This window comes from Micropterus salmoides, unplaced genomic scaffold (assembly GCF_014851395.1).
Source record: "Micropterus salmoides isolate LMB-PRFRI ecotype aquatic unplaced genomic scaffold, ASM1485139v1 Ms_hic_scaffold_10, whole genome shotgun sequence".
NCBI lineage: Eukaryota > Metazoa > Chordata > Actinopteri > Centrarchiformes > Centrarchidae > Micropterus > Micropterus salmoides.
The window spans coordinates 26,178,916-26,204,032 of NW_024040041.1; the positions used below are offsets into that span (position 1 = coordinate 26,178,916).

Below are 25,117 nucleotides of genomic sequence, written 5' to 3' on the forward strand. Positions count from 1 at the left end.
ATATTCTCCCCCTTAATACGGAGAGTCCTGCACAGCTGCGAGTGTGACTACATTTGGAGCGACAGTCCGTACAGTGAAGGGCCAGTGGGTAGTGACCGCCGGTGTGAGAAAGGGGCAGTGGTACTACTCCACATGGCGCGCAGTGCATGTAAGTTAATTCTACATTTATTGTCTCTAATTATGAGATTACAATTGAACATCTAAGCAGGCGCCAGCTAGGACCAACTGCTGAATATTTTATCACAAGTCACTTATTCCGGTCGCTCCTCTTTTTGAGGTCTGTTCTGTTTGACGTACGAAATGCATTGGACATAGGAGTCATGGTGTTCACTTACTTTGTTAGCCTTGTGTGTAAACAACTTACAACATATTATTATCTAAAAATGATCTAAAGTCAGTAACGAGGTTGCAGTTTAATGTTTCCGGCTGCCAGAATATGTTTTACGCACAAGTTACGCACGAAATACGCAAGAATGAAAATGCAAGACCCTTTAATCACCTGTTACTCTTATTACCTGTATGTTACTCTTTATGACTATGTGTCTGGACATTAAGAAAGGGATTGTGATATTATTTGAAATATTCTCACCATCTATGATTTGCCCAATGCATTTCAAATATAAGAAGTTTGACAGTCTAGGTGGATATTTGTTGGACAAATTAATGTAATATTATACGTGTAATGTAAAAACTGCAGTCAGAGCAACTGTTAATGTGTTACATCCCTGTGGGAGCTGACAAGTGGATTATGGTGGTTGCATGAAGAGAAAGCTCTTACTCTCTGCCCTGCTGCTGCATGCCTTTTAATGTGGAGGCCAGGCAAAGGCATAACATTGACTGCAGCTGCTGATGTCAATTTCACATATCTCTGTTTTGCTCCTGGACAATGCATGGCTATGTAAACGCATCAATTTTCATATTATATATTGTGGTACACATGCCTTTTGTACTCACATGTTCAGTGGAAGTGGAAAGGCCTGAAGGAAAGGAAAGGAATGAAGGAAATGTTCTTGTACTTTAATTATGGTGCTCCACCAGGGGCTTTGGTGCAGGACAGGTAGCCCAGCCAAGATAGGTGTAATTGATTGAAGGCTTATTCTTGGCCAGCGCTTTAATCTGGTTTACTGTGCTGCTGCTGGACACTGAGGTCCTTTTGTTATCTAATATGTCTGCACTTTGAGGTGAATCACCCTAGTAGAAAACTACCAATCAGCCCGTAAAAATATCCCCAAAACAAGTCTATAATTGTGTGTTGAAAGTGATATTCCAGTTTTTGAGGAATGCATCTGTTAAACTATATGGATGATTTTATAGATTTTCACTTTCTTTAACTCTCTGGACTTTTTCATTTGAAAATTGTACTACTGTTGATTTTTCTCTGTCTGAGTTGGCAGAGAATGGGTCCTGTCTGCTCATCTGCCGGCTTTATTTCAGAGCTAGGGTCTTGTCTGCTCAACTTGCGTTGCCGGATTAGAAGCCCTTGATCCCTGTTGAGCCTCGATGTTATTCTCCTCTCCAATCAACAATCCTCCAGCTTGTCACATGACTTTTGCTCTTTAAAGAAGTGTGGCCAATCTCAACTCTTACTCGGTGTTCTGCCAGCGAAAACATAAATGAGCGTGGCGTCAGTGAGACTGGAGTTGCTTGTTGTTTGCTCTCTGTGGGTCTGCACAGAGAGGTGCGGTGTGGTTGACTGTTTTTGTTTAAAGCGCATGTACACGTGTTTTGATGCGCTGACACAGATACACAGAACACAAATCCTCAATGTCTGCAAATGTGGCCTTTAGTCTATTTAATGTTACAGATTGTGTGTGTGTTTGGGTGTTTCTGACAGATGAAAGGCAGACCTGACAAATAGTTGTGCAGACTGTGTGTTTAATCAATATCTCTTTTTTCTGTTCACTTTATTTCCTGCTGCTGTCTAAGAGGAGAAGCAGACATAATAAAATAAACTTAAAATTCTTTTACTTTGTGAACTCAACTGCCACCAGAAGCTTTCAGTCCCGATGCAGATCTATCTGGTGCACTAAGTCCGTGGCTCACGTCTCTTTGTTCTGGCTCCATTGTGCTTCCTGCATCAGGAATGCTGACATCCACAGTTTTGGAAAACACACAGACACACATGCAAACACACATTTATGTTTGTACATATTTGTAAGCACACATAGTAACTCATTTGTGAATCCAGCCGACTGTTAGCTGCTGTCTTTAAATGCAAAATGTGTCATTTCAGTACTATTTATAAGTGGTGTGCAGCCTCAGGCTTTGTTGGTGCTGTTTATTCGCTTCCAGGCAACCATGTAAGCCAACAGGGACTTTTTTTGGCTCATCTAATGTATGTGTGCATGTGGCCTGGGAACATAATTCAGATCATTATATGTGTATTTGTGCATATTTGAAACCACAATTGTTTTTGACAGTTATCATGCTCTATATTATGATACAACAGTCCAACTGACTATGCAGCTTGTTAGATAACATTTGAATTCAAGGTTATGCAAAAGACCAGCAAGCCTGCAGACTCAGTGCCAGGGAGGCATGGACCCAGAGTGGAGCTGAGGCGTTAAGTTTCAATGCAAGGGGAGATTCCCGCATGGCACTGCAGGCTGGTGCAGGTCATCTTACATGGACTCAAGCAAGAAGAGCAAGAGACTTAAATGAAGGATGCACTTAAAAAAAAAAAGTTAATATGTAATGAAGGCAGCAGCTCATCAACCACCTTTCTAGGAAGACGTACAGACTGCTGAAGGGCACATGAGTGATGAGTGACAAAAGCAAGTTTCTTACTTGTTTTCTGTTTGCTTATTCCTCTTTCAGGAGCAATGTCTCACTCACCAAGGAACATATTGTTCTGCAACCCTTGATTGGTGCACTCTCAGCAAAGAAGGTCTTTAGGTCCAATGGAATCAGAATTTTGCTGGAGGAAAGTTTGGTTCTCCTGTTTTGCCCATCTGCTTTCTGTTCCTAAATGCTTTGCAAGTATTTGAGAATTGGCTGAATCCTTCTGAGGGACCATGGACGCCATGGAGAACCCGGTCCTGGAGCCCAGATCAGAGCGGATCGCTCGTTATAAAGCTGAGAGGAGGCGAGAACTGGCTGAACGCTATGGCAACATGGAGGAGTTACCTTCTAAATGGGTGAGGAGGGATGGGAAAGAAGTGCACAACCCAGCGAGCCAGGCTCACAGAGGAACATTGAACTCAGATGGCCTCAGTGAAAGAGTAAGCAGCAGGACTCGAGGTGTCACAAATGGATTAGAGGCAGAAGGTCCTGCAGAGTCCAACCACTTGAGAAGGTCAGTCCTGTCAAGAGTGAAGGATGAGTTGATTGTGTGTGCGTAAGCTTGAACCAGTCTTCAGCTAGGTAAAATCTTTTCATAAAATCCCGCAAAAAAATAAGTGAATTTATCTCTGTTTACTGACAGCGGGAAACACAACACATTTTGTTCGTATGGGGACATAAAATCTGTGTAAACATATTTTTAAACCATAAAAACAACAAAAAAGACAGTGAGTCCTTCAGGACACAGCTTTAAAATTCTGTATTGTGGATGGGAGCAGGTGTTTTGGGTTTAATTTATCCAAAGACCAATAAAGCAACGTGCCCCCCTCCTAACCTCAATGACACCCGCTTCAACCTCTTCCACCTTGACATCAGAACATGCTGTAGGCGTCCTAATATAGCACAACAGTTTGTTAGTAGGCCTATTTTAGAAACTGCTAATTACAGCATAGCATCGTATTAATATGATCACTGAGGAAAAGGGTCCAGGTCCCGGGTTCATGTAGTACATTCCTGTAGTGTACAGTCTATATGTACAATCTGAGGCATTACATGTCTTTTGTATCTAAATGGTGCAGAAAGATACATATTTCCGGGTTGCTCTCTTCTGGTCCACTTCCTTTTGTCTATGTTACCTCTACTAAACAGCTTTCTATTCACAGCAGATGTGGGTCAAATTAGAGTTCAAATAGGTCTTAATTCTATACTTAAATACAAGAAGATAGTAAGGGAATGAGTTTACAATAATGAATGGGAATGTTTTTAAAAACGTTTAATACACTTTGTTTTTTGGCATTTGAGCAAAATGTAATTGCACCCACTGATTAATCCAAGCAGGCTCTTCTACCTGTTTTTAAACTTGGTCTGCTTCATACCAGTAAGCTTTCAGCAGCTCCAGATCCTTGACTCCACCAGTTGCTCTGCTGCCTTTGTTGCTAATTAAAACTGAGAGGTCTAAATCAGTGGGTACCAGCAGGGTGTTTTAAAGCCAGTCTGATTCTTCTCGTGCATTTGGTTGGTACTCTCCCAGCCTGACACTTTTCCCATCATGTGGTGTAGGGGCTTTTTCTTGGAGCTAGCATAATGGGGCTGGCAACCTCTTTAACTGTAAGAAAAAAGGGTACAACGTTGCACCTTTTGCGATTGGAGGTTCACATTTTTTGGCAGCCCTGATGCAGAGGTTCAGCATTGTATTTTTTGTTTCTGAGGGCGTTCCTCACCCACACGTTCCTGCCCCCTCCAGGCAGGGTTCCCAGGACTCTGCTCTGCTGAGTGGGGAGGGGTACCTCGTCCCTCTTGGACTTGATGCCCCGCAGCTCCACACTCGGGTGTCGGTGGGCCAGTTGAGAAGTACCCTTCTGCAGCAGACAGAGAGCGGAGCGCAGCCCCAGAAAGTGTAGGGTCACCTGCATGTGTGTGAACCACCCTGTCACTATCATCCTGTGTACCTCTGTGACAAGATTTATCTAAACATCTTCTTCCCTTTCCTCCTCCTACTCTGTTTCTGTGGATACTAGTTGCCCTGATGCTGGGCGAGCCACATCCTCTCTGGATCTGGCTGTGAAGCCTGGCGCTGAGGGGGGCCGGAGGCGCACACGGCGTTACCTCCCCGGCGGGACAGGTGGCAGTCGCAAGACCAGTGAGCGTTTCAGGACACAGCCGATCACAGCCAATGAGATGGAGGAGAGCAGTGGGTAGGGGCTGTGTGTTGTATTCATGGTGCGAGCTCTGCAGATGAGGCACCTGGTTTGGTTTTCTCCAAAGAAGATGCTGTTTGCAGAGATCTTTTTGCACTGACATATTTTGAAAGTAGTGTATGACCTACTTACATTTATTAATTTGGAATAATGTGTTCTTTTAGACAACGCTTTCAAAGTGCTGATGGTTTGTTTTTGATATTTGCTCTTCACTAATAAAAATATAGCACAAAACCTTTGGGTGTGGTAGGTGCAGTATCTTTACATAAATGCCTACGGGTGGTGTGGTTTGCATGTGTTTGCCTGCCTCTATGACCTCCACGGGGCTGCTTTACAGAGCATGCAAATATGACCCAGTATCTCAATGCTGGGAACTGCATACTGATGCATGAAGACATGTATTGTAAGCTTGAAGCAGGACCCGAAAGAGAATGCACAGGAGCTGTAGCTGTAGATTTAAGTCCACATCACCTCCCTGTTTGTATTTTACCTGATGACGTCGTGTTTTGCTTCTTTTCACTCTTCTAGGTTGTTGGACGCAGAGGAAGAGGATAACAATAAAGGTAAAGCTGCATTCCCTCTTGGCTTGATCACACAGTTTGTTATTGTATTTATAGACAAACAAGTTAACAACCACTAACAACACGATGATGTAAACACCATGAGGACTACAGCTGGAAAAGTTACATCTGATCTTCTGTGAGATATTAAGGGGTGTAAACCTCAGAAAAGTCTATGACATTCTCTCCACACGTGCACAGATGCCTCCTTAAACTAATTGAATAGCTCGTGAAATAAATCGGGGTATATTTTTTAGGCTCACAATAGTTAATCTCAGTGATGACAGATTTATGTCTTACAAAACCATGTGAGCTAAGTCAGTCTCACTCTTAAACCAAACCATAAAAAGATTACAAGTCTTCGGAAAGATTTACACCACAACTACAGAAACAAGTAGCCGACATAAATCTAATTTTAGTGCTATTTGGACAAATTTCAGGCCATAAATTATAATGTTTTTCTGTGCTTTCTGCGTATTAACTCCACAAATACAACATAAGTTAAGGATTCATTTAAGACAGACTTCCAAAGCATGGATACTCTAAAATGTGGCTTGGGCAAATTAGTTTTTTTGTCTATAAGCTATCCACATTTCATTTGCTTTTTTTCCAACAAACCAGCTTTATCTTCTCAGAGGCTTGTTGTTTAGCTTCTCCAGATCAGAGACGTCAGTGTGTTGTTTCTGTTTGCCAGGTGTGAGATGGCCCACGGCCTCACACGAAGGGATCAGTCTCAAGGCCCATCAAGTCTCGTTGTGTCTATGTGCTACTTAACTACAGCGCTGCTTTCATAGCTTTTTATATGATCAGCATTCAACTATAAATGTGTAAAGAGAGTGTAATCAGTAACCAGAGTTACTTTTTTAATCCAGTTAACATGTGGGAAGCAGCTGTTTTATCACCAAGTTTCAGAAAATTATTCTTCACAACTGTCTATGGAGGAAGAAATACCGATACCACTGTATAAAAATGATCCATTACAAATAAAAGCCCCACCTTCGTAATCGTACTTAGATAAATAGTATTACACAAGTATTATCAGCAAAATGTACTTAAAGCTGGGGTCGGTAATGTTGGAAAACTAGTAAGAGACTAGACTTTGAAAGTATCAAACTGAAAATATCTCCCCCCCTACCAGAATAAATCCGAGGGGCAATAAGGTGATTAATGGGGTTGGAAATAAGATAAATCTAAGTTTTACTACAATTTTTGCTAAATTGTTTTGGACTTTTATGTAATCTTATTTTTTAAATGTTTTTTATATACTATCTGAGAAGTTTACTAACAACTCACAGACATCTAAAACGTGACTACAAGTGACCCCAAACTTTTGTATAATCTTTAATAATGTATTGCATATATACGGTCATCCTGTGTCTTATTATGTGCAATCTTAATATTAAATTTAACTTATCACTATAGCTGTCAAATGAATAAAGTGGAGTACATTTACAAACTGAAACATGAAGCATGAAGTACTGTATATAGTAGCAGAAAATGTAAATACTCAACTTAAGTGCAATTACCTAAAAATTTTACTCAAGAACAGTTCTACTTTGCAGAAATTACATTCTTTTGTCGGGTCGTCAATGTTCATTTCAAAGCCTTTTTGACCATGGGCACATTTCTTAACAGCGGCTAATTGCTGATTGTATCTGAAGTTCTCACAAACTGTTACTATGTTGATTTGCAAACCTTAATGACATGATGATTTATGTATTTGTTTTCCTCACAGCTGATGTGAAAACAGATGCCCGAGCCAAAATGAGTGTGGCAGCCAAGATGTCTTTGTTTAAAGTGAGTCTATGTTAGTCTCAGCACTGAAACGGGATCCTTGCTGTTCGTGACCTGCTTATTTTCTCTGTTTCGTGCTGCCTGCCCTAATGCCTGCTGCTAAAATTGATTCTGTGCAGAGATCATGGAAGTCAGGCTATTCCCTGCTTCTCCATTTAATGTGATGTGAGATACACAGTCACAGTTGAATAATTTGTATACTCATGACTAATCATCTGTTATCCAGATATCAGCTCCTAGATGAATTTGCTTAATTGGAAATGCTGCCGATATGTAACTGCAAACTGAAATATATCTAATAATATCCCTCACTAGATTAAAAGCTAAAGAAATATATTGAACAGCTTAAAGAGAAAGTTCAGTCTGTCATCGACAGTCACCTCAGCTGCTCACCTTACAGGCTGAGACGCATGGTGAGCCAGAGCTGAGCATGCAAAACACAACCTTATCATGTTGATGGATATGAATGGTCAAACAGGTGCTGTGTCCAGATCCACAGTTTAGTTTGATGCTACAGTCTGAATTTATTAAAAGAAAGACTAAATATATAGAGTGATAAATACACATACGAAACACTCCTGAAGTTTAAAAAAAAAAAACCTATATAGAAGATAAAACACACTGTGGATTTTCTCGTGTTACAATCTCCATTCCTACATTTTACCCCCTGCACAGTTTTAGTCATCAGGTGAAAATGTGGCGGACACTGTATTACCATTAACAACCATAGCAGCAGTGTTATAATTAGCCTTCTTCTCTGTGGAGGCAGGCGGGGAGGTAACTGAAGCTGGCAGAGCTCTGGTTACACTGTGACCTGTTGGGCTGGCATTCTATCCATGTAGCCAAGACACTCCACCTTACAGCTAGCTGCTTTATTCACCGGCCATCTGACCCGGTTCCCCTCCCTCCATCTGTCCATACAAATAGAACAGGAGACATCAGGAGAGGGAGTTTTCACTGCCATTTTTGTGGTCACCCTTATTACATATTTAGCAGGTGGAGGCTGTTAATTGAGGCTGCTATGTGACCTGAATGTTTGGGTCCACCTGTAGAAAAAGCAAAATGTCCTGTGTTGATAGTAAAATGTTCCCCGCCTCCTCTGCAGGAGCTGGAGAAGTCTGCTGCCCCCGAGGCCTCGGCCTTCCTGAAGCCTCGCTCAGGCAGCGTCTGTCATGAGCGCAGGGTGCGCCGTGGGAACGACCATCGCTTTCTAACTCAGCCAGTCACCTGTGAGGAAATTGTGGCAATCAGGTGGGGAAGCCCGGTGGCCATATGGAGGGATATTTTAGCTTCAGTGCAAGGAATACATATAAAGAAGCATATTTCATGTACATCTAATGCACATATTGCATGTACATTTCATGTACATTAGATTTCATGTACATATTTCTTGTACATTAGATTATTAACAATTTTATGCGCTGTTCAAACTTGAATTGACATGACACTACTTTAGAAGTTTGTTTCATAGTTGTTTTGTTAGCTTAGCTTTAGCCTGAGGTAAGGGTGGCATTACTCTGTAATTGTCCTGCTGTCAACAAATCCCATAACAAGACCAAAATCAACAACATACATCTTTAAAAACAGGTCATACTGTATAGTATCTTTTTTAAAGGCTAAGTAATGTCCATTGATTTTCAGCCCGGACGTTTGGACCACTTCAAGGGGTTTTAAGATAAATTTGGGCGATGATTAACACGATAAGAAAGAGGAAAATACATAGATCTGCTCAGCCAAACGACTGACTTGTATTTAAATGTAGCTTTCTTTGTGAAGTACTGGAAAGTTTACCCTCTAAAAAGGTAAAACAAAAATCAGATGCATGAACTCATATCACTGTTTAGTAGAACTGTCATGTGGTTAAAAAAAAAAAAGGTTTGAGATCATCTCAGTGTATTACTACTCTACTCAGTCTGTGACATTCTATCACAAGCCCATGTGTATGTGTTTCATTTTGTTTAAAAAAAAGGCTCAGTAAAGACTTAAAGCAGGTGGGCATTGTAGCAAACATGACTCAACAAGGGGTATTTTTGGGGACTATTTTCATTGGCAGATTAACACACATTTTGTGCTTTAGTGAGTATTTGGGGCAGCAGGACAGTGTAAGTGCGAATGACTTATAATAAGCCTCATCTTGTTATTAGAAGCCTGTTTTATATCATGTGAACTCGTGTTTCCCTGCAGTGCCCCCAAAGCAGCACCACAAGTGGAGTCCCAGTCTGTGCATCCTGAGTCGGTGGAGGATGGCGATGAGAGCTGCAAGCTGAGCATGAGCGAGAAGCTGGCCCTCTTCAACAAATTGTCCCTGCCAGAGAGGCAGGGGGGCGGCCCTGATAATGGGCCCCCAGAGAGACGAAGGCAGAAGGGGGCTCGGTACCGCACGCAGCCCATCACTGTGGAGGAGGTCAGCCTGGTGAGTAGGCGAGCCAAAACAATAGTGAAATCAAACTACTGTACATTTATATTACATGTTTCATCATGTGGTGTGTGTTGATATACACCCTATCTGAAATAATTTGAAATCAAGTACATTTTGAACAGTTATCTAAAACTGAATCACACCTTTTTGCTTTATCCCTGTTCAGCTCCAGAAAGGCCCCGTACAGCTTCCTGCATTCAGTTTGTCCCCTCATCTGTCCGACAGACAGCAGGCCTCGTCTGTCAACCTAAAACCCAGTGAGTTACGCCTTTCCCAGCCAAGACCTGACACCGGCCCTGTGCCTGGGGAGCCTAGTGGCCCCATCCAGCAGGGCCTGCAGCGCCACGGCTCCGAACCAGGCTTGCGAGGAATCCTGAAAAAGAGCTGCTCTGGCGGCTCAGAGTGGAGCAGGATGGAGGGCGGTCAGACAGATGCACCGTTCAGCTATGAACAGAATGGCGGAGGTTGTGAAGAAGCAGGGATACAAATGAGAATGGAGAGCACAGAGCAGCAGGGAATTTCTTTAGCACCACGGAGAGAGAGACGGGACGCTTCAGGTGTAGAGGGAGGCTCACTGACTGCTGCTCCCTGGAGGCAGAGGGCTCGAACCAGGAGGGAAACCATTGCCTGCACACCAACAAGAGCCTTGTCAGAGCAGGACGCTCCTCAGGAGGAGAAGAACAGCTGGACCAAACCACAGGAACAGCTGGCTTCTACTGTGGAACACAGCTCAGATACCACTGGGAGAGTTAGGTAAGTGCCTGAAATGAGTTAGATGGGTTGGTACATGCCTTATTGTAAGAACATTTTTTATATCAGGAAGGTTTTGCTCTAATTCTTCTATGACATTTTGAAGAATGCATGAATGTGCTTTGATGATGATCATTTGTGGGGAATTTTTAATACTACAATCAAACAATCAAATTTACAGATGTCACCAGCACAAACATCCATTCTCAGCAGTGTTTTTTTGTATGTGATATGTCCAAAAGGCAACATAGCGAGGAAGAGAGTGTGAGGAAGAGGAATGAAGAAACCACAGCCATGGGGCATGTTCAGGTGACACTGGAAGATGACAACGTTAAACTGAAGGAGACAACCAACACCAGCAGAAGTATGGTAAGACACAAAGATACTGTCTGTGATGAGAATCTCAGTGGACTAAATCACATCTGCAGAATCAGCGGCCGCTCTGCCGAAGGTTCACCTCTTGTCTATAAAGGGGCAACTCTTTTTTAGCAAATCATGCAGCCTCAAGTCTGTAATAGCAGCGCCGACCAGAGGGCTTCCAGGGGTGGCTTTAGTCTGTGGCCAGCACAGACCAAACCCTCACTCTTGTTTTTATTTGTAGAGAAGGATTCTTGTCTATAGTTCAGTCAGCCCTCCAACATTTTATGCAAGGGGTGTAATTTCACATTTCTCCTAGTTTTATCACCCTCACTTTTAAGGTTTCAGTTTGATTTACTTGCTAAAATCTCTCTAAACAGAATCAAGCCGCCCAAAAACCAGAGATTAGAATAGAAATTTTGATATGTTTATCCAGGTTTATCTAGTTAGTAATCTCCTAAAAACATTATTGAACGTCCATCAAAAATAAGACTGTAAAGGACAGTGCTCTTTGTAGAAAAGAAGCAAATATAATATTTATCTATCATAAAGATCTGGGGTCTCATTTATAAACAGTGCGTACGTACGAACGCCACTTCCCACACAAAGGTTGTGATCTATAAAAAACAAACTTGTGGGGAGAATGTGCCATCACATCACATCCATGCAAACTAATGGGTATGATCATAAACTGGAGAAATGAGAAATAGCGACTGACATGGCAGAAGGATGAAACGTTACTGTTGTGTAAAATAAATCGATCAGTCATTCAGTGCTTATTAACATTAATGAGTTGACCATTTATAGGAAACTATAGGTGTGTAAAGGGGCAGACAAGGAGCTCGCTCACATGTGCCACATTTCAAGTTAATCGTGATTGATAAAGGGAAATTGGCGTAGGACGTGTGCGCACTGTTTTATAAATCAGAATATTTTTGTGCATACGCACTTCCTTTTGGAGACTTTTCGATGTACAGTTTTATAAATGAGACCCCAGGTCTCTTTTAACAAAAACTTTAAACTTTAGTGTATTAAATTAATTTTTTATTTGACTACTATTAATTTGAAAAACCCTATAAAGAATCCATTATGATATGTTATTAGCTAGGTTGATAAAAATATATAAACACAGGACAAAATAACGTTTATTTATTTACAGTTTTCTGACCCTCCACTTCTGAAACCAAACCTACACCCTTGATTTATGTGTTGGATAGGAATGACACAAATTGTTTCTTTTAAAGAGGGACATTTGTCACTATTAACTCTGCCCACAGGACCATTCGGGGCATATTTCATATAATATACCCATACATTAGCCACATGCAAACGATCTGTCACCTTACAGCTTGTATAAAACACGGGCTCCTTTCATACCCTGTCAGAAACCTGTCACTTGTAATATTTTGGTGCCGTCACAGTTGCCTAAATGATTGAATGAAAGAGGGAGTGACCTGAAAGTGCGACTGTTCGGCCTATGATGCAGCACCAGCTAGAAGAAAATGCCACCCCAAAGTGAAGTACATTTGCTGCTAAATGGACCCTAATCTCCTTCTTCTGTGTATCAGTAACATTTTGTCTTCAGGAGAGCATAAGACAGGTCACTCTACTGGTATCAGCAAAATTCCACTTGACTTAACACCATTCTTAAAATTGAATCACATTAGGAACCAATACAAAATGTCACAGCTGTTTTGCAGTGTTTTGATCAGGATGTGAAGAAAACTGCAAGTAGAGGTTGTTGGGTTTACTCCTTCCTTAAAACCAGATGGAGAAGAGGGTGGTGGGGTTGGTGGATTGGTGTATTTGTCATTCCAGTGTAACCAGATATAGCCTCTTGTAGCAACAACGCTCTGGATTTGGTAGGTGCTAAATGTCTTTAGATCAGACTTAAGTTACCGGGGAATATATCCAGACCACTTAGTGTTTATGTACTGAGGTGGGTTTGACTGTGTCAGAACAGCATGTGGAATGTAAACAGACTGTTTTTTTCTGTTTTTTTCTGGAGGTTAAATGTTGACCCTTATAGGACCTTATGATCTCAGCTGCTCTATGGTGACGGCTGTGTACATGTATGTGTGTATTAATTTTACTTTTTCTTTCTTTCGTGCTCTGTTCATTTTGTTTTAATTTTATATTTCTAGCAATATTTTAATTGATTTCCTGATGTTTTATTTAATTGTCTATTCCCATGTCTTCCTTCATACTGCCCTCTGCAGGAAGAGACAGAACATCTTCATGAGGAGAGTGTCAACCCTCAGTGCTGGGTAAGTGTTCAACTAATACTTTGATGTGCATAGATCCGTCTAAATCTCCATTATTATCTCCATTACTAATTTTACAATAGTATTAGCCTGCCCCTCTCTCTCTTCTAATTCCTCTTCTCTCCCAGGAACCCGTCTTTGCCTCTGTCTATTCTAGCAGTACACCCCAATATATCATGTGTTTCAATCAGGTAATTCTTTGGGCCGCTGCATGGCAGATTAATTGTCGCTTTTTGGTTTTGCAGTGTTTTGTATGCAGTGTAAAGTTTTGTCATCACACAGTTTGAGGAGGCTGTGATTTTTTACAAGTTTCACTCACGCTAACGAGTGAACTCTGTTTGAGTGTTTTTGTGTGAAAATGATCCTTTTCCTGAGATGATACATTGCAGCTATAACTTCACAGTTTCCATGTTGATTCTGTTAATTGTGTATTCTCATAGTTCTCTTGCACTTCTTTCTTTAAATGTTTAAACGTCTAAATGTTTTCTGTCATTCCCCTTGTTGGAAATAAAAATTAAATGTCATATCCCCGCACCCAACCTTCCCAATTAGATTTTGGAGAAACTAATTACAAAGGAGATCCAAGTTTGAGTTCTGTTGCTGATGAAATATGCAAGTTAAACTTAAACAATACAATGATATAATAATTCCTGCTGTATTGACAGTAAACTCAAAAGCAACAGGGGTGTTTTGCCATTTTTTAAATCTGAGTTGTGTTTCCTTATTGAGCATCATGTTTTCCTTTTATTTCCTTTTCTTTATTTATAAGGATAATGCACATTAATCAATAAAGATAAATCAAGATAAATAATACAAAGCAAAACAATGAGTCAATAATGTAATGATATCACCCATTATACATTACAGAACAGTATATACATCTAAAGAATATACAAGGCAGAACTCTAATGAGCAATATTGTTAATGACTACATTTGCACCAATTAACCATGTGGAGCAGCATTAAGAAATAAGACATAAATAAAGTAAAATGTTATTAAACAATAAGATTTATCCTAACATAATGTTTTCCCTTTCTTCCATGTAAAAAATCTGTACATCTTGTACTTTATATGTTTTGCTACCTAAATACAGCTGATAGCCTTGTGAGCACTCTTGCTCATTGTCCCCAAATGAATCGTGTTCCTTCAACGTTGGTTCTGCATCATATTTTTCCCCCTGGTCATGCACGTCCCCAAAGGCGTCTCCTTTTACTCTCCTACACTAAAGGACTCACGATCGGACTCTGTTTTCACTTCATCCTTAGACAAGCCTTTCTTTTGAGGCACAAGAAGTCGCCTCTCCTACCAATAACCAGATTCAGCCTCAGTGGAGACAGAAGGTGATGCAGGCCGGCATTTCTTTAAATATTTTAATATTTTTGATGCTTGAATCTTACATTAACACGTCTGTTTTTCTGGCTGTGTAGGCGAAGGGAGTCGAGGATGAGCTTCAGACAGATGAAGCCGAGGAAATAAATACACAGCAGGAAAGGAACGGGCAAAAGGCTGGACACATGGCCAAGAGAGGTGAGTTTTTGTGCTCTGGTTTACTCACTCTCTTTAATCTGATAATCACCACATCTTTAAACTCAGCCTCTGTGGGTTTGTATCTCTGACTCGAGCCGTTTATCATCTGTTAGGTCTTGGATTTCCAGAATCAGATAGAAATGACACCTCTCAGAACAAGAGACACTCCTCTGAAGCTCCTACGTGCACCTATGAAGGTTTGAGCAGCATTAGTTCTTATGATAAAAATCTTTGTGCCAGTTTCTTGTTTGTTTCTCTCTAAACTGTTGAACAATAGTTTCATGGATATGTAAAGGCTTGTTGATACAAGTTGTTTAAAATTATGTTAAAATTTATTTAATTTCCTGTTCCGTCGTCTGGCAGCACCACAGAGCTCTCCACTCTCAGTGGCTCCACATGAAGTGAAGGAGGAGACACCTGTGGATGGCTCAAACACGTCGGGTTTCTACAGAGATCAGTCACCTTCCTCTGCCTGCGCCCCCCCACCCTGTGGAGACATTGCTGCGGAGAGTGAGCAGGACCTGGGTGTCCTCTGCCAGACCAACACACCCATGTGAGCCTGGTTTGACCACAGATTGTAAGATTATTGGCCTTTTCTATCGATGTATTATAAATATCATAAATGTTCAGGGATGTGGTAGAGGGAAACTGCACCCATCGGTTTTTAGTTTTTTTCTTTTGAGATAAATACTATTCTGCTGTATGTTATGCTCTCTGAAAGTCCCATAGATGAACTTGATTTTATGAAGATAATTGTGCACCACATCCCTAATAGTAGTTCACTGACAGACACCAGGGCTGACTGTTTCTGAAACAGAGAACACCGGGTCAACCTCAAACGTTTAGCTTGTGTTTTTACAGGGAGTCATGTCTGTGTTATTTTATTCTGTATTACATGCACAGAGGCTAAGTGACTTCCAGAGCACTCTGAAATGATTTCAAAAGTGACAAAAATTTCAAACATGATTGATTGCACTTTATTTTTCTTGGAATCTTGGAATAAGAGCAAAATTACTACATTTTTGTGCACTAAACACACGTAGTTTGTATGATTTGCATTAATAATCATTAGCTATTAAATATAATATTCCCTCGGAGACTGTCTGTACTGTCTGTTGGAAACCGTATTTGTCGTGTGTGTGGTGCAGGCTGACCTCTGCAGTAGCAGAGCATAGGCGTTCAGTGCGTCCGTCCCGTCGGACTCAGGGATCCAGAAACCCTCTGAGGGCTCTCGCTGCCAGGGAGGACATCAGCCAGGACTACATGGGAGAGAGAGACAACTCAGCTACTGAGGAGAGGATCCAAACAGAGAAGAGTGAGAGGGAATATATTCTCTTTTCTCATTTCCCATTTTTACTGTCTTTCTTCCTTATAGTGTGTTTTCCCCCACAGAGTCCAAGAACTCCTCTGTGGCCAATTCACATCTTGCCAGATCAGAAGACTTAATCTCTTCCTCAGAGGCTGTGAACGCCAAGTCTTATCTTCCCTTCAACAGCCTGATGCTCATTCACATCAAAGGTCAGAAAAGATTTGGTTTATCTGTGCGCTTGAGTGTTCTCATGATGATGTCTTTGTGTTCAGGTTTTTATATTAACTAGTGCCTGTGGTGACAGGTAGGCGGCATGTCCAGGTGCGTCTGGTTGAACCCTCAGTGCGGTCGCTGAACAGTGGAGACTGCTTCCTGCTGGTCACTCCGGAGCATTGTATCCTGTGGAGTGGAGAGTTTGCCAACGAACAAGAGAAAGCCAAGGTATCAGTAAGGACAGAAACACACCATAATGTTTTAATTTTGATTAAGACAGGATGTTGGTGGCATAAAATTACAGAGTGCCGGGGTATCATAATAATACATTTAGTGAAAGTGTCCAGATGGCATGAAACTTAATTTAGTAGAACAAATATCTATCTATCTATCTATCTATCTATCTATCTATCTATCTATCTATCTATCTATCTGTCTGTCTGTCTGTCTGTCTGTCTGTCTGTCTGTCTGTCTGTCTGTCTGTCTGTCTGTCTGTCTATCTATCTATCTATCTATCTGTCTATCTATCTATCTATCTAATTAAAATTAAATTGTAACCACTTCATAAATATTCCATATTCATATTTTTTATTTCATGCTACAAATGGCATTTAACAAATCACACTTAATGCCCCAAGGAGCATTTTGTGCATAAAATGCATTTTGAGCAGCATTCAGATGCATTAAAATACTGTAAAGTCATACTGGCAGTATGATGCTTTCTGATGTTTTTATAAACAAGAGCATTAATGTTCTCTTTTATTATGCATTAATGCATTAAACACATAGGGTTCAGTAAGTATTTTCTTTTTTTCAGGCCTCAACGTTGGCATCAATAATCCAGAGTCAAGGGGATCTCGGCTGTCGGGCCTCCCAGATCGTCCACCTGGAGGAAGGGCTGAACTGTGACGGCAGCCTGGCTGCAGACTTCTGGAGCCTTCTAGGAGGAAGGACACAATACAGAGGTTACAGTCTGTACTGTATTTACTGTAAATTTCTCCCAGAGTAGATTGTTTCAGCATCAAGATCTGCTTGTTCTTTTATACATTTTTGTGTATATTTTCTTTAGTTAGCTGCTTGGACCTCACAGTATGTTTTTGTGTGTGCTTCTTCTAACAGGAGCGAGTGCAGAGGAAGAGGATGACCTCTATGAGTGTGGTGTGGTGGAGTCCAACTGTGTGTACAGGCTGGTGGAGAACAGACTGGTGCCTCATGAACAGGCCTGGGCCTCCATTCCCAGTGTCTCCCTGCTGGGTGCCACTGAGGTCTGAGGTCTCTTCTGGATTCTCTTGTTGCTTGATCATTAATGTTGTTGATTATGTGTTGTTTCTAAGTTGTTTTACAAGTTAGTTTTAATAGCTGATTATGACAGTGTCCAATGTGTGCACACACTGTATATGCCTGTGTGTGTCCAGGCCCTGGTGTTTGATTTCGGCAGTGAGGTGTACCTGTGGCAGGGACAGGATGTTTCCCTCAGCAGGAAGACTGTTGCTCTCCAGCTGACTCACCAAGTGTGGGTTGGAGCTTATGACTACAGCAACTGCCGAGTCAATCCACTGGATCCCACACAGTGTAACCCCAGTACACCGCTGTAAGTTCACACTGCAAGCTGTAAAGCTTTTAGTTCGCACTTCACAACAAAAAAATATCAGCATATCAATATTAGGGCACATTACAGAGACAGTGGAGTACAACTGTGATGGATGTAATTCCACACAACACTCTGTGAAACCCCAGCATACAGCATTAAGTTTACTGTGCACACACACTGTAAGACCAAAGAGAATTGCTTGTAATTCCACATTTCACGTGGAAAAACCCCAGCATACAGCATTGTAACCACATGACATGCTGTAAAATCCCAGCAGGCAGTTGTGAGTCCACACTACATATTGACATGCTGTCATTAAGAAAGTGGACAGAAACCCCAGTTTACTGCAGCACTCTGTGCAAACATATATTCACACTGAGAGCAAACATTAAAGTCTACTACATGCCTACAGTACACTCACAGAAATATTCCATGTCATTCAAAAACCAGCTGCTACAACAGTCCTCTCTCTTCTTTGAAGGCTGTCCACCAAATTTAAGAACCCGGCTGCAGGGATTTGCTCCACAAAAGCATTAGTAAGGTCCAGCACTAATGTTTAGTGATAAGGCCTGGCTCACAGTCCAGTTCATCCCAAATATGTTGGATTATGTTGAGGTCAGGGCTCAGTGCAGGCCAGTCAAGTTCCTCCACACCAAACTGGAAAAGACATGTCTTTATTGAGCTGGCTTTGTACACGGGAGCACTGACATGTTGAAACAGAAAAGGGCCCTCTTCAAACTGTTACCACAAAGTTGTATGCACATTATTGTCTAAAATATCATAATTTCCCTTATTCAAAAAAGGCATGTCCACATACTTTTTACCATATAGTGTATACAGCCATAGTTCATACTAAGAATGCACCCAAATGTGTTAAACTACACATATTAAGAGACAGGTTAATATGATAGCATTATTCCCATAATAACATAATATCATAATATCATAATTTAAGAGCATTAAAACAAAAATGTGAGTAATGATTTCCTCTGTTTATTAAGTTTTAAGTTAATAAACATACATAAAAGTGTATAGGGGTTCCCTGTAAAACTAAGTAGCAGGGGCGTCGCACAAAAATCTGCACCCTGCACATTTAAAGCATTCTCTCTGGGCCCCTCCACGCATCCACGACTATTAGTTCTAGTATCCACCCTCACGTTCCCACCACTCCTACCCCCCTGCTAAGTTGTGTCTGATAAATAGTAGTTTGTTTGAAAAACATCATAACTATGTATTAATAACTGACATTTGTTCACGCACCTTTAATTCTGTCCCCAGTAGGGGGGAGGGACGTCCCAGCTGGGCGTTGTTCGGCTGCGTCTCAGAGCACAATGAAACCGCTCTGTTCAGAGAGAAATTCCTGGACTGGACGGGCACGAGTGGAGGCAGGGAGGAAACTATTTCAGTGGACAAGGAGCCACAGGTTCATTTCACAGTTCAACATTTAAAAGTCCCACTACAGCACACAGAAAACCTTTGCTTGTTGATTGATAACAGGAAAATAACAGTTATTTCAACATGTGGGGAAATATCTGCTCTTTTAACTGCTTCTCACTCTCATCTATTTTCCATCTCTGCACAGCCTGTCCCAGTACAGTCTTCTGAGGCCGTGTCCCCATCATCAGACCCCCTGAGTGCCTGTGACGCCAAGTCTCTAGTCTCAGGTCAGTCACTGGGAGGGGACAGCTTGGTTCATAGTGTGTTGGCTGGAGTTGATGTCCAGAGGGGGCACGGAGTCATCATGCTGGAGGGAGGACATCAGATGGAGCTGAAGACAGTTGCTGTAGAGACCTGGCACGTCCAGGAATTTGATGACAGTGAAATTCCCTTGGAGAGCACCGGACAGCTTCATGAAGAAGACTCCTACGTCATCCGCTGGACATACACCATTAACACTGTTGGTCAGTGACATTCATCACATACTACGTGACCTTTGCACGTCTTATTTTTCTTGACATTTTGTAGTTTTAACCATTGTAGTTTGATTTGGAGAGTATCAGCTACAAAAGTGCAGTCATGCAGTCTAATGATGACCCATGTTTTTCTATGCTGTAGATAACATAAACAGCGCTGACGAGTGTAGCAGGGTCTCCGGACAACAAAAAGAAACCACAGCCTTGTTTCTGTGGAGAGGCCGTCACTCCAATGTCAGCGGGCGGGACACTGCAGCTTTCCTGTCCATCGGGATGAACAACCACGAAGAGTCACAGGTAAGCTCATGGCCTACAGAATTGATTGAAATGTTGATGACTAAAGTTAACAACACTGTAAGAACTGTATGATTGTAGTTGGTAGATAAAGTGCAGTATTACATGCAAAATACACACTGAATACATATGTGCTCAGCATATGTTAAGATAAGGTAAGATAAGATACAACTGTATTAATCCCCTGTAGGGGAAATTTCGGCCAACATAGCAGCCCAAAGGAATTTAAAATAACAGATGCAGTATAAATATATATAAACTGAAAGCACACTATATGCGATCAATATACAATTAACATTCTACGTAGAAGTATTAACACACTATTTAGACTGTACGATCAATAATAATTATATACAACCATTTACAACCAGATAAATGTTTGAAATATAATCAGCAAAATCCGTCAGCTGGGTGCTGTGGTGTAGTGGAGCCTGATGGCCGATGGCACAAATGAGCCTCCAAAGTGCTTTGAGGCTCGGGGCTGGATGAGTTTGTGGCTGAAGGTGCTCCTGAGCTGCCTCAGATCAGCATAGAGAGGGTGAGAGGGGTGATGGTTTTCAGCTTCCCTCTCATCCTGCTACCAGTCACTGCCTCCACACTGTCCAGTTCCATCCCCACTACCGAGCTAGACTCCACAAGTCCAGATGCCACCTCCCCAGTAAACCACAGTAAAGAAGATGACACTGACCACTACAGACTGGTAGAACATCAGTAACAGCCTGGTGCACACATTGAAAGACCTGAGCCTCCTCAGGAAAAACAGCCTGCTCTGTCCTTTCCTGTAGAGGGTTGTTGTCTGTCCAGTACAGTTTATTGTTGAGTTGCACTATCAAGGAACCTGTAGGTGTCCACCATCTCTTCTCCCTCAACTCTTATTACAACAGGGGTGAGGGGCATCTTGCTGCGTCTGAAGTCCACCACCAGCTCCTTGGTTTTTCTTGTGTTGAGCTGGAGGTGGCTGCTGTCACACCATCCAATGAAGCTCTCAATCAGGCGTCTGTACCCCTCCTCACGGTCATCTGTCAAACAGCCGACATTTGAGTTAGAGTTTAAACTGTTTGACAGATGACAATGATTTGGCATTTTTCATAAAATGTCATATATGTGGAAGAATGTTTTTTTAATATTAAATATTTTGAGAATTGGTTATATCATGTTTGATGTTGTTGTTACGCTTCTTCTTTCAGAATAAAATGGATGAAAGCATTTAGCATGACTTCTACTTGTCCTTTCACATTATTTCTTCCTTTTAAAGGGTACAACGCATTGAACGGCTTAATCAACTAAAACACTCAAAAAATTCTTACAGGTTAATGCAACAATAATTAAAACATTATAACAGTAAAAGGAACCCTTGTTTACTACTTGAGTACTTTTTTTTTTTTTTACTGAAAGTACATCTACGCCTCCAGCAGCCTTTATGTTTTTTGTCTTGTTTCTGAAGGTATTGGTACTTCAAGGAAAGGAACCTCCCTGTTTCCTGCAGCTTTTCGAGGGAGGCCTGGTCATTCACAAGGGCAAGCGAGAGGAGGCCTCCACTAATGCAGGTTGAGAACGGGCATATTTCTGTCTTCCTGTATCTTGTTTTGTCATGTGATTTTAAAAATCTCTTTGCTGTAGCAGAGTGGCGTCTGTTCTGTGTGCGAGGAGAGCTCCCAGAAGAGGGCTCTCTGTTGGAAGTGGATTGCTGCTGTGCAGGTCTGAGGTCCAGGGGCTCTGTTGTCCTGCTCAATAGCCAGCAGGGGGTGCTGTATCTCTGGACTGGCTGTAAAGCTCATACCAGCTCCAGAGAAGTTGGCAAGAGGGCAGTGGAACTTCTCACTCAAATGTAAGTCACATACTCTGCGTGGGCTTTCACAAGAGTGTCCAGGCATGTTTTTAACATTTATGGTTGAAATTATTTTCCACCCTGTGAATTTAACATTTTCATTAGGTGTCCACCAGAGTTGGGGCTCAGCAAAAGTAGCGCTGTGAAGGTGCAGGTAGTGGAGGAAGGTTCAGAGCCTGCAGACTTCTGGACAGCATTGGGACAGATGGACAGGAAGGCCTATGACTGCATGTTGCAAGGTAGAAAACAGCATTTACTTTTGTTTTCTCTATCAAGGAAATTTCTCTCACTTCTTGTGGACTTTAAAATCATTGTAGAAAAATGTAATGCCTGTCTTTTGTCAGATCCAGGAAAGTATAACTTCACACCCCGCCTCTTCCACCTGAGTGCCTCCTCTGGGAGTTTCCAGGCAGAAGAGCTGCAGAGTCCAACGCGGCTGCCGGGGCTCGTGATGCCAATGCCCTTTGTTCAGGAGAGCCTGTATTCTGTACCACTGCCAGGTGAGAGAACACACACTTTCACACAATACACAAAATATGTTCTTTTTCTCTTTAACTCCAATATTTGAATTCCCCAAATAGGTTTTTAGAAAATATCCACTGAAATGTATTTTAAGAAGTGGCTTAAAACACTGAAGGCGGCTGAGGTTCTATAGTACTGTTTAGGGGCTTTATATAGTAAATTAAGCATGGAGTCATACATTGATTGTCTTTTTATATGTTCACAAAATATTTTTGTTTTACATGTTAACATTTACTTCGCCTTTTCTCATATATATTTTTTTTTATTGCCGCCAAAACACAAATATCCCACAAAAACATTAAAGTCAAATGTAATTTAATATGTATTTAATCTAATTCCACTTTATTGTCTAATAAAGACTGTCCCTGTCTTTCTTGTCTGTCCCCCAGCCTTGTTCCTGCTTGACAACCGTCTGGAGGTCTACCTGTGGCAGAGGGGTCAGCCTGAGCAGACAGAGAGCTCGGCTTCAGCCTGGAGCTGCTGGCACAGCGAGAGGAGGTGTGCCATGCAGACGGCGCTGCAGTACTGCAAAGGTGGGAGGACGCTGTTGTTGAAACGAATGTGTTGGGGAACGAAAAGAGGTTGCTGGTTGTTGATGCGTTTAAAAACAATGGTATGATTTTTCTCTTTGTATCCCAGAGATGAACCCAAGACGCCCGCCACAGGCCTATCTCATCTTTGAGGGGTCAGAACCTCTCACCTTCACTAATGTGTTCCCCCATTGGGAGAGGAGCCCAGGACCCCATAGACAGGTACATGCACCATGCAGTTATATGATCAGCTAATCATGTAGGAACAAGGCAACATGTTGTGTAGTCTTGTGGGAGTGACGTATGGGTCTATATCGTGTGAAGATTAACAGCCTCACAAAGAAGGTTAGACATGCAGTATAATCTTTTTTTGGCTTAAATTTTTTTTGACATTTTCAGGGCTAAAAGGAGGGATTGACATGGGCTACATTATACTTTACTTTCAATGACATGCAGTATGTGATGGGTTGCATCTTATAGGCACATACATGTTGTCCATTCTTTCAGTATTATACATATTGATCACATCATAGTCTTAAGGTAAAGGTCAGTTTCTCCACAAAGTTTGTTTTGTTGACAACTGCAGTCCAGTTGTCCTTTGTTGGAGGGTTTGGCTGCAGCCAGGAGTATTTTATTCATCCTGAGCCGTGAGTTTGTCTGGAAATTTGCGCAGGTATAATGTAACAAAACAGCAATTAATATCTAGTTCAAACTTTTTCATTATTTCTTTAACAATATCTTGCCAATATGAAAAAGCTCAAAAAATGAGTCATTTTCTCACCACGCTGCTTCCAGCATTCATCCTGTCCCTGATAACCCCTTTGAGCAAATTTTAATTTTGGAACCACAAAATATAATTTTATGTTCATCCAACGTTTTTAGCCTTGCTTTCCCAAATTCCAACTTCAGATATGTCCAGGCCTGATTCCTTCTCCCGTGTCTGTCTGACATAAACATTAATGTAGTTTTGTATTCAACTGTAGATTTGTGATATTAAATGTTTCTTATCATGTTGTTTTGTTGTTGTTTATTAATCTTACATGCATCAATGAATATATTGAATAAATTAGGTTTACTATACTCTGTTTAATTTCTTTATCAGCTGTCTCTGACATGGATAAATCTAAAGAAATATTTCTTTGTATTAATATGTATGAAAGGTGTTTGAGATTCCAAGCCATTATCTCTATAGACATTCATCTGCCAGTATTTTGTGTATAATTGCCAGCCATGTCAACATGATAGAGGGTTCTCACAGGCCACTGCTACATAAAATTGTCTGCAATGATCCCCCCCACCCTTTGATAACACTTTATTGGCTCATAAATTGTATTTTTGTGAAGTAATTCTTCATCTGAATGCAGGACTGTTTCTCTGAATGATCCTTATCATTAAATAGTTGAAATTAAATAAAAGCTTGCAATGGAGTTTTAAAGCTTTGCCTCTTTTACAAGAATAACGTCCTGGTTGGAATAGTTGAGTATTTCTAATTTTGTGCCATTATCTCTGTGAAATTAGTAGATACTGTAAATTAATATGGGGTTTTGGATGCTAAAGCTCACCAATATTTTAAGACTTATTGCTAGTATTTTGTTGATCCTCCAAAACATTAAAATTGACCTGTAATGCCAAAAACAACAAAGGTTCAATTAATACAATTAATAGAGACTGTTGTAGATGGAGAACCTGGTATCTCCTCTATTTGTTTTCCCCCCTGTATTATTTGAGTGGAAGTCATATCAGGTTCTTCATTGGTAACAACCTCAATTTATTAGAATAATTCGATTAAATTAGATTTTGGATTTTGAAATGTCGACCAAACAAGCAATCAATCTAAAAATCATTTTGTCACCCGTATAATTTGATTTTCACAATTCACATGGATACTTTTTCAATTAGTTGTCACAATGGGGGGAACTAATGATGTATCTTACTCCTGACCTTCTGCCTTAGGTTACTTCTTCAAGCATTGTGCAATACACATCAAATATCTCCAATTATTAATACGGTCTGTTGCTGCCATTCATAGCAACTTCTCTCCCTTTCCCTGGGTGTGTTTGATGTGTGTGTGTCAGGGCGACACGGGGCGGGTGAAGCTGACCTTGGTGCAGGACGCCCTGGCCCAGCTCATGAAGACCCAGTACCCTCTGGAGGAGCTGTTGCGGACCCCCTTACCTGAAGGAGTCGACCCCCAGCACCTGGAAGTCTACCTGTCTGATCAAGACTTCCAGGTAAACTGATGGAGCAGTAGGCAGTGACGTCTTTC

General features: G+C 41.3%; 1 protein-coding gene across 5 annotated transcripts in view; it reads left to right on the plus strand.

Moving 5' to 3' along the window:
• Positions 1-25,117, plus strand: part of svilc (supervillin c) — a 26,499-nt gene continuing 1,382 nt past the window's right edge. Inside the window, exons 1-32 of one of the 5 annotated variants that reach the window (XM_038705168.1) lie at positions 1-148; positions 2,818-3,295; positions 4,526-4,678; positions 4,800-4,976; positions 5,508-5,542; positions 7,275-7,336; positions 8,439-8,584; positions 9,518-9,746; positions 9,919-10,505; positions 10,745-10,871; positions 13,079-13,126; positions 13,252-13,314; positions 14,390-14,464; positions 14,552-14,651; positions 14,765-14,848; positions 15,015-15,204; positions 15,800-15,966; positions 16,044-16,169; positions 16,265-16,401; positions 16,991-17,138; positions 17,293-17,438; positions 17,589-17,764; positions 19,043-19,187; positions 19,347-19,665; positions 19,820-19,974; positions 21,416-21,518; positions 21,592-21,799; positions 21,905-22,038; positions 22,144-22,299; positions 22,711-22,854; positions 22,961-23,073; positions 24,927-25,082. In XM_038705168.1, coding sequence (XP_038561096.1) covers positions 3,015-3,295; positions 4,526-4,678; positions 4,800-4,976; positions 5,508-5,542; positions 7,275-7,336; positions 8,439-8,584; positions 9,518-9,746; positions 9,919-10,505; positions 10,745-10,871; positions 13,079-13,126; positions 13,252-13,314; positions 14,390-14,464; positions 14,552-14,651; positions 14,765-14,848; positions 15,015-15,204; positions 15,800-15,966; positions 16,044-16,169; positions 16,265-16,401; positions 16,991-17,138; positions 17,293-17,438; positions 17,589-17,764; positions 19,043-19,187; positions 19,347-19,665; positions 19,820-19,974; positions 21,416-21,518; positions 21,592-21,799; positions 21,905-22,038; positions 22,144-22,299; positions 22,711-22,854; positions 22,961-23,073; positions 24,927-25,082 — 4,890 coding nt within the window. In that variant the 5' untranslated portion in view covers positions 1-148; positions 2,818-3,014. Of the gene's footprint in view, positions 149-2,599; positions 3,296-4,525; positions 4,679-4,799; positions 4,977-5,507; positions 5,543-7,274; positions 7,337-8,438; positions 8,585-9,517; positions 9,747-9,918; positions 10,506-10,744; positions 10,872-13,078; positions 13,127-13,251; positions 13,315-14,389; positions 14,465-14,551; positions 14,652-14,764; positions 14,849-15,014; positions 15,205-15,799; positions 15,967-16,043; positions 16,170-16,264; positions 16,402-16,990; positions 17,139-17,292; positions 17,439-17,588; positions 17,765-19,042; positions 19,188-19,346; positions 19,666-19,819; positions 19,975-21,415; positions 21,519-21,591; positions 21,800-21,904; positions 22,039-22,143; positions 22,300-22,710; positions 22,855-22,960; positions 23,074-24,926; positions 25,083-25,117 lie in introns of those variants that run through there. The other 4 variants (XM_038705183.1, XM_038705191.1, XM_038705199.1 and 1 more) reach the window with 4 other exon arrangements.